General features: G+C 38.2%; 1 protein-coding gene across 1 annotated transcript; it reads right to left on the bottom strand.

Annotated features, from left to right (window-relative positions):
- Positions 1-2754: 2754 nt before the first annotated feature.
- On the bottom strand, positions 2755-14886 carry ube2d4 (ubiquitin conjugating enzyme E2 D4). The gene is made up of 7 exons (XM_023838496.2): positions 14672-14886; positions 7980-8043; positions 7375-7406; positions 7048-7125; positions 6858-6963; positions 5677-5770; positions 2755-5016 (listed from the first exon to the last, which is right to left on the bottom strand). The coding sequence occupies exons 1-7, from the start codon at positions 14693-14695 to the stop codon at positions 4971-4973; spliced, it is 444 nt and encodes a 147-aa protein (XP_023694264.1). The 5' UTR covers positions 14696-14886; the 3' UTR covers positions 2755-4970.
- Positions 14887-15503: the final 617 nt, after the last annotated feature.

The raw sequence follows: 15503 nt of genomic DNA, 5'->3' as shown, positions 1-15503 counted from the left end.
TCCCCATTGAAATCTGATTCAGAGTCATTTCATCCCCTGCCGATCACTGTTTCAAGCCATTGCGTGACAAATACACAAACTGATTTCGGGTCAGTTTGCAGTGCCTATAAACAATAGTTCACTATCTCCCAGAGAATGACCAAGGAGAGCTGGGTAACTTTGCGCCGATTTGCGGTGAATAGGGGCCCTCTGTAGGTTGGTGGTGTATCGGATGGAGAATCCAGACAACGCACGACGAAAAAAAGACATTTCTAAATTTCATTGATGTAACTTCTAATTACACGTCTAGTAGGCTACATTCAATTTACAAAGGGCTTTTCAAAACGGCATAATCTTGACAAATCCTAAGATTAATATAAATGATTATTTAACTTAAAATCAAGTAAGCTATAGCATTCAATGATATTATTAAAAGCATATTACACAAAATTTGTTGTGTTGTAATCTAACCGTACACTTAAAGTAACAGGTGGAGTGTTACCAAAATATTAGTTCAGGTTTGGACAGTAAAGTTACCCAGTCCTCCACATTACCTCACACCCAGCTTTCTGAATATGGGCAACGATATGTTTTTATTGCATTTTGTCTCTTAAATAATTTGCCCTTTAAATTCACCTTAACCCGCAATTAAATATTTTTGTAGGTAACCGCTTGCCCGTTTGAAATACTATATTTCAGACTGTTATGTTCTCAGTCGGTAGTTTAATGCAGTTTGAGTTCGCCAGTTACATACATGTAAGTATATATCAGTGTTTCTCAATCCTGTCTTCTGGCACCTGCAGTTGAGCCACATGTTTGCTCCCCCCACTTCTGCAAAAACATGAACTGTCTGGGGGTCCCAAAGACCCGTTTGAGAAACACTGCTATATATAATATTTATAGCTTATAATATTACCATAAATAAAATACTAATAATAAAACAATTGAAACATATAATTAAGCAGTTTTATAATGAGATGGCAGTGTTTCAAAGGTTATGACTATGGCCTCACATCACTGTGCGTTTGTAGGGTCTCTCCATAATGTTTTTACCTGCAGTCTAAATACAAGGTGGATGGTGAATCTACATTTCCTGTTGTGTGAGTATTCCTGCCTTGTGCCCTCTGTTGCCTGGGATGGTCAAAACAGAATAAATCTAATATTAAATGTATGCTTTGTAGAAAATAAAAAAAGTCTGATGAAGGTCAGTCTGACCCAGAAGAGTAAATCAGTTATGAGACATATTGTATGCACAAGAGAATTGGGTGTTTCTCCCCATTTAAAATAGGTATAGGACACCCAGCTATTTCACTATTTGCTTCCACTGAAAAGACTCAATGGTCAGTTTAAGTTTTATTTCAAGACTTTTTTTGGCTTGGTTAAAGGTTACTAAAAACTTTTTGTTTCATTTGGACCTATTAATCTTTTTCTATCTGAAACCAATTTGCCCCAATTAATGAGTTTGTGCTTATCTTTATGAATCTAAGAAATGTATACCCCTATTTACTTAGTTGGACAGAAAAGTGCAACTAATATCACTTACATTCGCACTTCACTGTCCAGATTCGCTGTGGACTCATCATCATATTTTTGAAATAACATTCGGACAACTTGTACAACAAAAAGAGCTTTGTTTATTCAGTGTTGACACCTTGGACTTTCTTCTCAGCCAGAATGCACTGGGAGGGAAGTTGTGTTGGTGGTACTGGGTGGGTGGGGGTGGGGGGGGGGCGGAGAGGGTTCAGAACAGACACATAGCATTGTTAAGACCAGTAAGCCGTTTAAGTATCTTAAAACGGGAGGTATCTAGCATTTCAAGTTAGCAAGTTTTGGTGTAAGTAAAGGAGGGCGATGTTTACGCTGAATGCCCCCCTCCTGCTGACATGAAATTGTAGTTTCCCCCTTTGATGGAAAAAGTGATGAAGCCCTAGTTGACATTTCACAATATCCATATGTAGGATAAACCAAATTAAGGCTAAAACTTTGCCAAGGGTGTCAAGACAGGCGTATGAATCGTAATGTAAATCCCTGAAATCTTGCGTATGGCTGTAAACAAGTTACTTTTTTTCAATGTGCACAGCATGCTGATGAACTGGAGCACACAAAACATCCCAATGAGATATACACCATCTTCACTTAGTGGGAAAAAGAAAGCAATTAAAAAAAAGAAAAAGGTCATGAACGAGGCTGCTTGCACTCAAGCCAACAACTGGAAGACACATACAAAAAACAAATAAATAATTATATATAAAAGCATAAGAATTTAGCTACAGTTTATAACCATTCCAGTGTTTTAACGCAATACATCCACAATCAATTGTTCTTCCCTGCTGTAAAAACACTTGTGTGTAAAAGATACATTCAAAAGCATTACAGACTACCATGGGGTGCCAATATAGTGATATTATTTTTCTGTGCAAAGCCGTAGTAGGATATTAAATGTATTTAAATTATCTGTGTTGCAAAATCGTAGCCTTAATTTATCACATGGCAAGAACATGTGCTCTTGAGAAAAGGTGGATTGAAACCTAATCTTGGCTAATGACACAAGCATGTGAAAGAGGGTGGTGGGGCCTTTAGATGCTTTTAACAGGCTGCTTGGGCCCCTGTAGCTGCCTGAACTACTCAAAACTAGTCAATCACCAACCACAAAGAGAAACATCTCCAGCGCAGATCTCCTTACCGCCATCAGCAAGCGGTTTGCCACACCTTGCTGACGTCTGAGTGAAAGATGCCGGTCTGCCCTGCAGTTCACTAGACCACAGGTCGTCTGCATTAGTCTCATTTTGACTTTTATTGAGAAAATAGATGTCCCAATGTCAAAAGACCTGAAACCAACCACAGTGGCAAACAGACTGACAAAAAAAGAGCTTGAGATAACAGAACAGTAGCACCAGTTTTGTTTAAGTAGTACAATCGGGCACTCATTTGAAAGAAGTAGGGGCAGATCAATCACATTTCCAGGAATTTAGCTTGAATACTTTCTGAAAACTAGTGTATTACATTCATGAGTTAACACTTAAAACCAGTAGACATCTAGTTTGTATTGCTTAGGTACACCTTTGCAGACTATCAGTGTCAAAACCGTTTAAGTGGGTTTCGTCGAAATTTAAGGTGAATATATATGCCTAGACCACTCATTGTTTCTACATTAATTACACTTAAGTATAATTTTTTCACCAATACTCATATAATAGTCAATTTTGTTTTAAAATAGGCTATTCGCTTTTCAAAATGTGCTTGAAAATCTTGCAGTTTAATATGTCAAAAAACCTTTTTGTAGCCCATCAATAATTGCATTAACCTTTTAAAGGGATAGAACATTGTTCCACGTTAAATTTCAACCCTGAGTTCAGCACTACACCCAGTGATTTCTTTGCAAAAATAAGGGACAGAACTAAACGCAAGAATGATAAAATGCTAGATCAGCTCCAGAGTGGAACAGTTAACTAATAAAAAAAAAAAAGAATACTGAATTTTAGTGTAAAAAGGTCTGGCCCAAGTCTTTGATCAAGCTTCAGACCGGAAAGGAGAAAACCATTACACTTCAAATTGTTCAGAAAACAAAATTAAAGCCTTGTTAGAGTGTTTCTTTTTCCAGTTTCTTCAAGGTCTTCGCAAAGCAGGATAAAACAGTACATGGACAGCTGACTTTTAGGACATCATAAATGTCCATAAACTCCACAAGTGTAACACACACATACACCAGGATCTGCAGAGTGGGAACAGAGAGGCTGAAAAGGGGTCCCCTCCCAGAGCTGGGTCCCTGCACACACTACTTGAATACAGCTGCAGTATTTCAGAATACTTTTGAAATGAACCAGCACCTCTGCATGCCATGCAACACAGGTCTGCGTCTCACACCAAAGGAGAGGTCGGGAATAAAGTATGTATTTAACAGTTGTGTGCCAGCTTCTCAGTCTTAGTGATGGGCAAAGCCTGGCAGCCAGTAGCCAGGAAGCTGCCCCCTTTAAGGCTGTGCTGAGCACTGCTGCACTGGATCCAGTTACACCTTAAGTAGTGTTTCTTCCCCTCTACCAGGACTAAGGTCACAGAGACACACTGCAACTAGAAACTTAGATGATTCTTTCGTGGCAGAAGGGAGACAAGATAGAAAGTGTCTTCTGCGCTGGGACGCAGCCTGTCCTCCATTTTTTTGTTCATAGTCGAAGACCAACCCTGATTGTGCCTCACTTGGGGAGAAAAAAAAAAAACACACATCTGTCACAGCACAACCCCCCCGTGAGGTCCACCTACGTACAAGCGTACACAGGAAGGTCCACAGAATTCTGCCTCAAAATACCCTTCAAATTAAAAATTTAAAAGGAAAATTGCCATAGCTGACCATGATTGAATCTCTCCGTACTTTGATTCTTCTCGACAGAACGGGGCCCGGGAGAAGGTTAACAAGGTTAATACGGCAAACGGCCACTGCACTCTTATGCGTACAGAAACACAAGACATTCGGAGGGGGGGCTCAGAAAGTACCGTGTCAAAGGAGTGTTTAGCCTCGGAGACTCAACTTCTCAACCCAATATTCAGCATTCAGTAGCATAATCTTCATTACACCGACAACAACAATAATAATAGCAATAATAAAAAACAGTAACCATGGGTCATTATGTTGATGATAGTGATACTAGTAGAATAGTAGAGGAAGGGTAGCAGTAGTAGTAAAAGATAGTCCCTGAAAGCAGGGCGCCGGCCGGGCACGCTTAGAGATGAGGCCTGTTCCTTCTCCACAGCGACACTGGGCAGCGGCCGTCCAGCCCAGCACCTCTGACCCCCGTGGCTCACGGCCAATGGCGCGCTCCAGTCAGACTGCGTCTCTCTCTTTGTCCGTCTTCAATCTGGTGATGCAGTTCACTTGTCCCCTCCCCCTCCCCAACACTCACGCTCATGTCAAGCAAAATGTTTTTGTTTTCCTGTATGTGTATGTATGTTTTTCTTTTCTTTTTTTTTCTTTTTTTTTTTTGCAGTTTTCAAAAGCTTCACATTGCATACTTCTGCGTCCATTCCCTGGCAAGTCTGTTATACCTGGAAGAAACCAAAAAAAAAAAATATGGTTACACCATAGTTCATAATCATATGAACCATGATATGTACTGTACACAATTTTATCATACTGTTCCACTGTGTTCTTCCTGATTACTGCAGTAGGAATGTTACCACAATACCAATTTAAATTTTAGTACACTCTTATTTCATGGAAATATCAATTTCCTAATATGTGAAACACAGTGTTCACATACAAATCCAAATGAGGCATTTCACGATTCTTTACTTTTCTGTAACACAAAGGACTTAGGATGTCTTTTAAATGAAAATCTTACAAATATTACAGGAGAAGGTCTTTGGAAACCTAAACATATGTATTGACAGACAGATCAGGAATTCATTTACTGGATATTGATATCCAGAAAGATTAGAAAAATACTTGGAAATCTGCAGAGGACACAGACTCTACATTATGTTGACTTGCAAAACAGTGAAAAATAAGCATCTTCTCCATCACAAAAGCATGTGATTTTGCGAATGAGCGAAATTAATATTCAAAGTAATGCAATTCCCTTCAGCAACATTCCAGTTTGATTTCCCCTTGGTGGGATTAATCGAATTTGGCTCCATTAAAACAGTGTAGCATGAAATGCCCTGGGCACTGTGCTACATCCCACAGCACAGTAAGAAGACACTCACTTTTCCCTGTCCACTTTGTAGGTGTGTGCGATCTCTGGTACCAGGGGGTCATCGGGGTTTGGATCACACAATAAGGAACAGATGGACAGTAGAACTGCATTGTAGGGAAACAATGATTATTGAATAATATTTCCAAAACATAATATATCAAATCCACAGTAACTTTTGACTACAATTTAAATGTAAATGATTTTCAGAACAAAGAACTGAAATGCAAATGATGTAAGATAGCAGATTATACGGCATGTTTATCTTTCAGATGTTTTAGACTATTGTTTTAGATGCCAAGTGTGAAGTTTGATAGATTTCCCAGACAGAAATACTTGGCTGCACTACATATTTGAAGGCATTTAAATTTTGGTTTTATTTTTCTACATTCAGTCTCAAAAGTGTTATGATGTTAAGATTTGTGTTTAATCTTTTTCTTTATTGGTTGTCATGGATTCAACCACTACAGACGACAAAAAAAAAAAACCACTACACAGAAATGCAGATAAACCTAGGTAATCTAGATTCAGAATTACACTTGCACAGGGCTTCTGAATCTTGAAATGATCTGACACCTACATACAGCATGCTGTTTTAATCTCTACTGCCATGACAACACTTCCTGTTGGCTAAGTCTCCCCTGAGTAGATGGCGTGAAGACGTAGCCCTGTCTCCTGCACCAACCTAATCTAAATATAATTCAGCTCAACTGCTTCCATTGCCTAGCTGGATGTCTGCATGGCATCAAAAAGAAGATGAAAAACCACGCCTACAATGGAAAAGCACATTTGTACGTCAACAAGTTTTTCAGATTTATTTGCATGCATACTTGAATCATAGATGCAGTTATGGAAGCTTGAGGAGACACTGGTACCCACTTTTCAGTTACAGCTAAAATGATGTGTTTTCTTTCAAGTTACTCTCTTTTAAGAGTTTATTACCTTGCAACTCAAAATCACCCTACCAACTAGTGACAGCAGGAACTAAATTTTAATGAGGCAGATTCATTGCTTATCGAAGAGTGGAGGGTGTTGTAGCTTTGCAATTGTTAACCAGCAAAGAGAATGATCTGAGAAGCTCCTCTAGACCCTGACTGCTCACTCTGGTTACACTATTTAAAAGTAAAACCAGTTTCTGTGGTACAGCATTTTTAACGGATCCTGAAAACATCTTCTGAATACAAAGAGACTTACCTTTGGAAACCGTGAGAGCAGGTGACCACTGTGACCTCAAAATATCCAAGCAGATGCTGCCGTTGCTGTTGATATTCGGGTGGTAGATCTTTGTGGTGAACGCAACCTACAATTGCATCGCTACATTTTAAAGCGCTGTCTCTCTGGTGATGCCGGAGCTTCATGATCAGAGCAGGGATTCGTGTCTCACCTTTGGTGGTTTGAAGGGATAATCAGTGGGGAAATGGATGGTCAGAAAAAAGACCCCCCCTTGGTACGGGCTGTCATTCTAGAAACAATTAAAGAGGGAAATTAAGGCCAAAAACAATCAAATTAAAACAATAATTAATTGAAATCAATGATTTCTGAAATGTTTACATAGCAACCACAATTTCCTTCACTTTGTTTGTAAAAAATACTACTACTACTACTACTATTACTACTACTACTACTAATACTAATAATAATAATAATAAATAATACTAAATCTAACATTCATTTTAGACTGTGCGCACAAAACAGAGAAAGCTTTACATACCGGCCCCATGATTGTTGCTTGCCAGTGAAATACTGAAAACACAAGATATACCACGTTAAACAGAAAAAAGCCATCACCACATCCTGTTTGGGCAGATCTAACTGGTGTCACTATTCTTACCTACATATTCATTTAAGCCATTCATTTCAGCTTCACTTTTATACTTCCCACATCACCACAAAATGTTTTGTTTTTTCTTTTTACTCTAGGTTTTCACTAAATGTATATTTGTTCTATGTATAAATAAAAAAAAATGCAAACCATTCTGCCAAACAAAAAGATATAGAAAACGTAAGAACTATGAACCTGTTCGGGTTAGATACGGTCATCATAGCATCAGTTCAGGCATGGCTTTTATTTATCTATTACCAATATTTGGCATTATTTTAACCTTTCAAATGGTATCCAAAATCAATGGAACTCTTTTGCATCTTGCAACGTCTCAGAGTTAGAAAGGCACAGTTGGCCTCCAAGTCCTAGTGATACTGTAAGTATCTAACAGCAGAAAGTTTTAAGGATAAACTTTTAGAAGGGCTAGCCATCTGAGGCATGACATGTGACCTACATTACACCTCCAGGACCCTCAGCTAGGCTCAGTCACTTACAATCATCGCCGACTGGTCCCGCTGAACACTGTGCTGGAGGATCTCTCTGTAAATCTGTCAGTTCCTACAAAAAAACGACAAACGAAAGGCCAGGTGAGAATCCCAAAATACATTTTGCACTGTAACACTGAATCATTTAAGATGAGACTTGCAGGGCTTGCAGTGCTGTCAGTGCTAATTATAGAGCGAGTGTAATGCAGTGAAAAGCTGGCAGCTATGAATGTTTCTGGCATGGAGAGAGCAGGTGAGTAATTCTCATTAATGAGATGAAAAAGACAGTTTACAAAAAATTTTTTAAACCATTCACCTCAAATGTTTGCTGCCGTATCCCTAATAACTATTCATGCCATCAAGCAACATGAGCCGAAACTGCACTTCCAGTTGTGTTTTTCTTATGCGTTTAGAGACAGAAGAGGAACACAGGTATACTCATTATATCCACACATACACACATTTCCTGGCAAACTAGTACTGTCACAGCGAAGCATGTTAGACGTCCATTAGAAACGTAGGCAGCAGTGGAACATGCTGTGAACACACTGCTCCAGACAACTGGATAACTTTACACACCTCCTTATTTGGATTACAGTTCAGTCTTTGTAGGGAGTGGGTGGATGAATATCCGTAGCAACATCTTTAGTTGCACCACTTCCTCTACTGTTTCTGTAACACTAATACCAGCCCACATTGCACTTTAAGTTAACAACATACATTGGCTCTATAATTATCTAAATCTTTATGGGTCATTCCTGCAATGGAGTGTTTAAATGGAGGTGCTCGCTCAAGGCTAGCTTGTTAAAATGAGGCTGCAGGAATACACTGTGATGACACAGAGCTCACAATGCCAGAAAAACCTCCTCTAAAGTTAGTCTTGGGAACTGAAAGCCTCACATCCATTTGCTCAAAACTGAAGCATTCAGGCTAAAGCCTGAACCAGAATACCTGACCTCAAGCTATCCAAACATTGACATTTAATTTAAACAGCAGCTGAATGAAAGCAATACACTTCCAAATATGTTGCATTAAAGGTTCAACATCAGCCATGGCCTTCAGAAAGTCCTTCATCTCATCCAAGCTACACAAATAACCCCTGAACCAAAAACTGAAATGAGCACATGGCATTAGTATGGTGTCAGTGCTCGCCTATTGCTATATATAGCTTCTGCAAGACTTGCAAAATCCACAGAGGGAAAGAGGATGCCATAGCTTTGATTAACATGCAGCACAAAGGAGTGGCATACGATGTGTGGATTGCTTAGAGCAGAGATGCTGAGCCCTGCTGCTTAAACAAGCTATAGGGTACACTTGGTTTCACTACAGCTGTGCTTAAAACTGACTTTATTTGACTGTTTTCGTTTAACTTAGCTGTTAATTGTATAAATCACACAGCGCAAATCACAGCGATGTGGTTAATTAAAGAAGTGCGTATTTTTTCCAGTTACATTGAAACAATCATTGAGTCAAGGGGGACCTATAATGGTAAATACAGAAATACATATAGCTAAAATAAATGAAAGAATAATACATATATCCATTCTGTCCATCTTATAACTGGTTATCCTGATCAGGGTCAGAAGGCATCCATTTTTCTCCCAAAATTCCAAATCCATTGCAGAAAATTGTCAAGGCTATCCCCCTCAGACACACAATAACTAGAACAACAACAACAAATAATAATAATAATAATAATAATAATAATAATAATAATTAATAATAATCACAAAGCAAAGAGAGTTTAGAAGTAAGAGTTCAACAAAACCACATCTTTAGACTGTGGAAGGAAACTGGAGCTGGGGGAAGAACCAGGGGAAACTGCACACACTGTGGCCTGAGAGCACAGTGCTACCTGCACAGTCACTATGACACTGGATAATATACAGTGCACCCATTTATTCATTCACCACTTAATCATACATAACCCTTAAACAATTAAGATAACCATGAATAACCAAGTTATTTAAATGAGACTGAATGGTAGTTTATTCTTATTTGACTTTCACAAAAAAATCAAAGAAAAACACAGCAGATTTTGGAAACTGTCACCGTTCTTTTTTCCTTTTTTAAACAATGCCCATTTCAAGGTTTTACAAAGCGTAAATACCAGAGCAAGAGCTAAACTGATGCAATGTGTTGAAAACTGTGCAATTCATTCAGGCACAGCAAAAATCAAACCAAAATGCTTCATAAAGAAATCTACTGGAACAAAAACCAGCACACTCTGAGGACCAAATTTGGAGACTCCTGACTTACAGTAGAAGTAATAATAATAATACTCTGTATTGATATATATATAATCTGTTTTTATATATATCATACATGAAACGCAGTTCAAAGTTATTTGTATAGGGGATTAAAAAAAGAATGATACTGCATAAAATACACAACTAAGGAAAAGGTCAATGAAAGAATAGGAAGAAGGGATGAGAATCTACAAACAAAATGAATTTAGTAAAAGGTCAAAAAATAAGCAAATATTAAATGCATAAGAATACAATGCACAAAATAATAATGAAAGAGAATTAAAAGGTAATAAATGTCATAGGTAGCAAAAGGACACAAGCAAATAATACAAATAATACAACAATAGTAAAGGAGAACAAGAAAATCAAGTGAAATACAATAAAACATATAAACAGATTTTAAAAGCCAGTCTAATAGGATGTATTTCTAATAACTTTTTAAGAGTGTTAAGCAACTCTGCTTCACTTATGTCTTCTGGTAGCCTGTTCCATAGTTTTGGAGCATAATGCGTAACAGCTGCCTCTCCACCATACTTACGTTTCACCCTTGGAAAACACAGAAGTCCAGAGCTGATCGATTGCATAATTCTACTTGGAGTATAAAAGGTAAGAAGGTCAGTAATGTATGAAGGCTCTAGCCCATTTAGTGCTTTATGAGTTAAAAAATTTATCTTAAAGTCAGTTCTAAAAGATAAGGGTAGCCAATGGAAGTTATACAGGATTGGCAAAATATGATCATGATTCATGTTAATTCGTTCTTGTTAATATTCTGGCAGCAGCATTCTGAATTACTTGTAACTTATTAATGGTCATTTTTGGGAAACCGGCATAGAGGGAATTACAATGGTCAAGGCGACTAGTAATAAATATGCCACTTATCAAATTTTTCAACATTATTAAATGAATCTTTGCTATGTTTCTTAAACGATAAAGAAGACACCAAGATTTCTAACCTCAGACTTCAAGTTATCCCTTAGGCCCCAGTGACTTCATAACAATTACCTATATTTCCATGTAGAAAAGTGCAATAACTTTTGAATGTTTATGTTATTTATACAAAGTTATATACCAACAACTTGACCCACAGACCAGGGCACTAACGCCGGAGTAAGGGCCACCATATCCAAGATGTATTGGTCAAAATGTATCCAGGGCTTACCACTAAGAGTACTCCTAAATCACACTAAATGTTTTTAACTAACTGTTTTTTGCTAAAACCAATTTACAAAGTCGCTGAGAGCATCATTTAGTTAGGAGAAGAGCCTGAGATAAGAGTAAGATTCTGTCGCTATGGCTGACGTCAGTTCTCGTACACGAGCTTGCCTGCAATAACCACAGGGATTAGTTGATGAGAGGCCAGTATGTGCTGGTGAAAATGTCGGCGCAACATCCCATAAACACAAATACCATGGAAACTGCATATAGTGATCATGGTTATGGAGATCAACTGCTTATATGGATCAAATAGCTTGGGACAGAATCATTCCTGTACAAATGCTGTTTAAGTAATTCACTTATAGTAATGAAGTAGTCCGCTTACAGTGTCTTTTTGCACATGACAACATATGGAAAAAATGAACATTATGGCAATTCTTGTATTTTTAACTTTACTTAGATAAGCCTACTTTAATGCCTTGCGCAAAGCCATCTGCTTCTGGCTAGCTACATGAGGCTAACATTACGCACACAGAAAACATGACATGAAAAAGGAAATCATTATCTCTCAATAACAAATGTAGACTTATCAAAGCTTCTGATAAACTGCCAAAAACGAGCCACCAAGATGCAGCAGCAAAACTACAATAAGTTGTATTTTATGTACAGTACTGTATTATAGCGTATTTGAATTATACCCAATTCAGAATTTAATTTGCACAGTACTATAATTTGAAAAGCATTTGAAATCGTTGTACTGTATCTTGAAATTGTCAATAAAATTCAATAAATAATGATGATGTCCGTTTTATTACGTTATTTTCATGTAATCAATATACGAATGTCAATTAGATGGTAATCTGCCTGAGATAAAGAAAAATGAAAAATCAGTTTTAATAATCATCCCGCCATTTTGCAAATGTTTCTGAATTGGTCTTAGTGACTTAGGAGTCCTTTCGACTACTTTTTAGCTTATAACACCAAGGGGCTTTGTGAATATGGGCCCTAGTTATTATTGCCAATGAGCTTAGAATTCATTAACCCTGAACGAACAATTAGCTGAAATACTTTCATTCATCCAATCCATTTTCAATTACCATTTATAAAGTGCAGGGTCATGGTAAACATAATACAAGAGGGAGGGTACAACCTCGAAATATTTGAAGCCAAAAATTAAAGTGTTCATTTCTTTCATTATTATTGTGATACTTATGACTGAAGAATACATTCAATTGTAAAAAGATTAATAAAGATCTCTCCAGAATACTGATCCAAATATGTTTCAATATTCAAAATGAGAGATTAATATGGAAAAAAATGCTTATCTTGATAGCTCCTAATATATTGAAGTTAAGATAAGATTTCTGTAGCAGATAATGAAAAAAAATAATTAGAAATAATAAGGCAAATAGAACTATAGCATTTCCCCTATATTTTCACTCAGATTTTGTGTTATATTGCTACTGAGTGTAGAATAAGTTAGAAACTGATGTTTACTGTATCTTAAATTAAGCAAATTCATTGAGAATTACAAGCATCATGTCAAATAAGGCAGGTTCTCTTAATTGGATGTACATTTCAAGTAAAGGGCACATTTGCAAGCAGGAGCCTGGGAAAATGACTAGCCTCCTACATCCTTAATGCTACACTCATGTCCTTTCTCGCTTTCCTCCACATTCACTTGGAATGAATAAAGCATATCTAGAACAGACTCATTACTGAATCCAGCACTGTTCATTTTGACGATTTGTTTTATGTTCATAATGTAAACAGATCTCTTCTGGATTTATTACTATTGTTACTTTTCCTTACAGTAAAATATTTGTTTTGTGATTAGTTCTTCCCGCAAATTGCTAAATACTAAAACAAATACAATTAATGTTCATTTTTAGGTGAACTTCAAAAGAAAATAAAAATCACTGTTTGTAAAAACTCTTTTATGCATCAACATGGAGATCGATTAAACTTTATGTGACTTAATACATCAGAGCAAAATAATGCTAAATAATTAGTTCACCTAAAGTGATTTTTGTCATTGGAACTTTACCAAAGTGGGCTGAGATTAAATTTTAAAACATGCCTCAATAGACTACCGAGGTAGATTAATTATACAATATGCACAAAAAATTTTACATAAAATCACAAATAAACATCTTATTTCTGTATCACATTGTGGAAGCTTGTGGTGAAGGGCAATAATGAAATAACACATGCTCCTCTAGCCCTCAAAAAAACAACTGTAATTGTTCGCTACACACTAGACAAAACAACAAAATAAGGACATGAGTTCTGCCAAACTAGTTCTCTCTGGGCCTTATACAATACACCCAACATAAAAGAACTTGTATAAGCAATGGAAAGCTCATTTTTTGTGGACAAAAAAGCATCAATGTATACATACAGCAAGTAGTGCATTTACAAAGACCCCTCCCCCAACTCACCCCATATAAAAACCTAAACAATGGGCTACTGTTCGTTTTGCAAAACCCAACAACTGTTAGCTGTCCTATCCACCTACGTACGGTCACCTTACGGACACACGTGGGTTCCTGACGCTAATACACTCAAAGGCACTTTTCTGGGACAGCTGTCAAGTGTGGTTTTCGGACAGTCGGTGGGTAATTTAGATGAGGAGGATTCACTCATTGTCATGGTTGATGCGGAGGATTGTATCAAGCTGGCGGCCTCCTAGCGGAATATCATTCCATGAGATGATCGTTTACTGATTTTGTCACGGTGTACCTCCGCAGCCAAAGGCCCCGGGCACACGAACACGTCGCTAATTCCGTTAAAAATACCCACAACCGCCCCAGTGCCCCATTTGCCACTCCATATATGGCCACGTTGACACCGGGGTTGAGTGTTTGGCAAGGCACGTCCAGCTGTCATCCATCACGCATGCGCACCAGCCTTCAGTCATTCATAACACACCCCCACCCCCAGCGAAAAATCTCCGTATCTTATCCCACTCACCACCGGCCTCTTCGAAACAACGTAATCTGAAGCGATAATTCGCCCGGTAACAGGGTAGGAGAGGTGAAGTAACAGCAAAATTAGAGTGAAAACGGCGCTCGCTATCAAACCCGTGTCGCTCTGATGCGCCAGTGCCACCACACCGCTCACTGACCGCTGCTCTTTGTGTCTTTCCTCCTTCTTCTTTCTGACCTTTCTAGAGAAAAATGTTTATCTTATCCAATCCAGTGCAGCCGATTGCGGAAAATGAATAAAAAACCTATCTAGTCCGCAAAGCAAGTGGGCAAAATTAATAATGAAAAAATAAACAAGAAAAAGACTAACCTTTTGAATTCTTTTCAACGCCATCGCTGGTTTATTATAATTAATATAGGTCCGTGAGAAATATAGTATTATACATAAAAGTGACACACGCTGATTTTGCAGTATATCTGGAATCCCTTGTCAGTATCGCAGGATGAACGCCACTGTTTTAAGGCTCCGTCCGCACGGCAAGTCCCGGTCTCCCTCATCCGCTCTCCTCTCGCCGGTGACACCAGCATCCAGCGCCGCTAGACAGCCACGCGGTGATACCGCGAGAAATCCCGCGAGCGGACAACGGCGAGCCCATCTGGAGCGCGGCACCGGCGGGGTTTGTAGTCCGTTACGGATACAAGCGTGACATTCTTTCTCTTCTTCTTCGAAATCATTTGAAATAGAAAGATATTTTTCCCAAAAATATTTCTTCACTTTATGCGAAGGATTGCATTCTGAGCTAAAAATGGACACACTTGAGAAAGCAAGGTTCCTAGCTGCGTAAGTATCTTTGCCCCACTAACTCTCAGTACATTGCATATTGCATTGCAGTTTTTAACAATGCAAAGCGTAGTGTACCTACCTGCACGTGAAGCTGGTTCATCAACAATATTGCATTAATAATGCTGGTCCACCAGCTTCAAAACACAATATATGCTGGTATAACCAACTGGCATTATGCTGGTCTATGCTGTTCAGCAGGGTAACGTCCCTCCCCACTGGTGTGTATTGTTACCAAATTGTTACATTTGTTTATGTCTAAGATGGTGTACTCAAGGGTGAATGTGTACCCCCCATACAACCTATTATAGTTACATAGTTATGATGGCCACAATGTAAATCTGGGGACACTTGATGAAGT

Source organism: Paramormyrops kingsleyae, chromosome 2 (assembly GCF_048594095.1).
Source record: "Paramormyrops kingsleyae isolate MSU_618 chromosome 2, PKINGS_0.4, whole genome shotgun sequence".
Lineage (NCBI taxonomy): Eukaryota > Metazoa > Chordata > Actinopteri > Osteoglossiformes > Mormyridae > Paramormyrops > Paramormyrops kingsleyae.
This window is presented reverse-complemented; position numbering and strand designations above follow the sequence as displayed.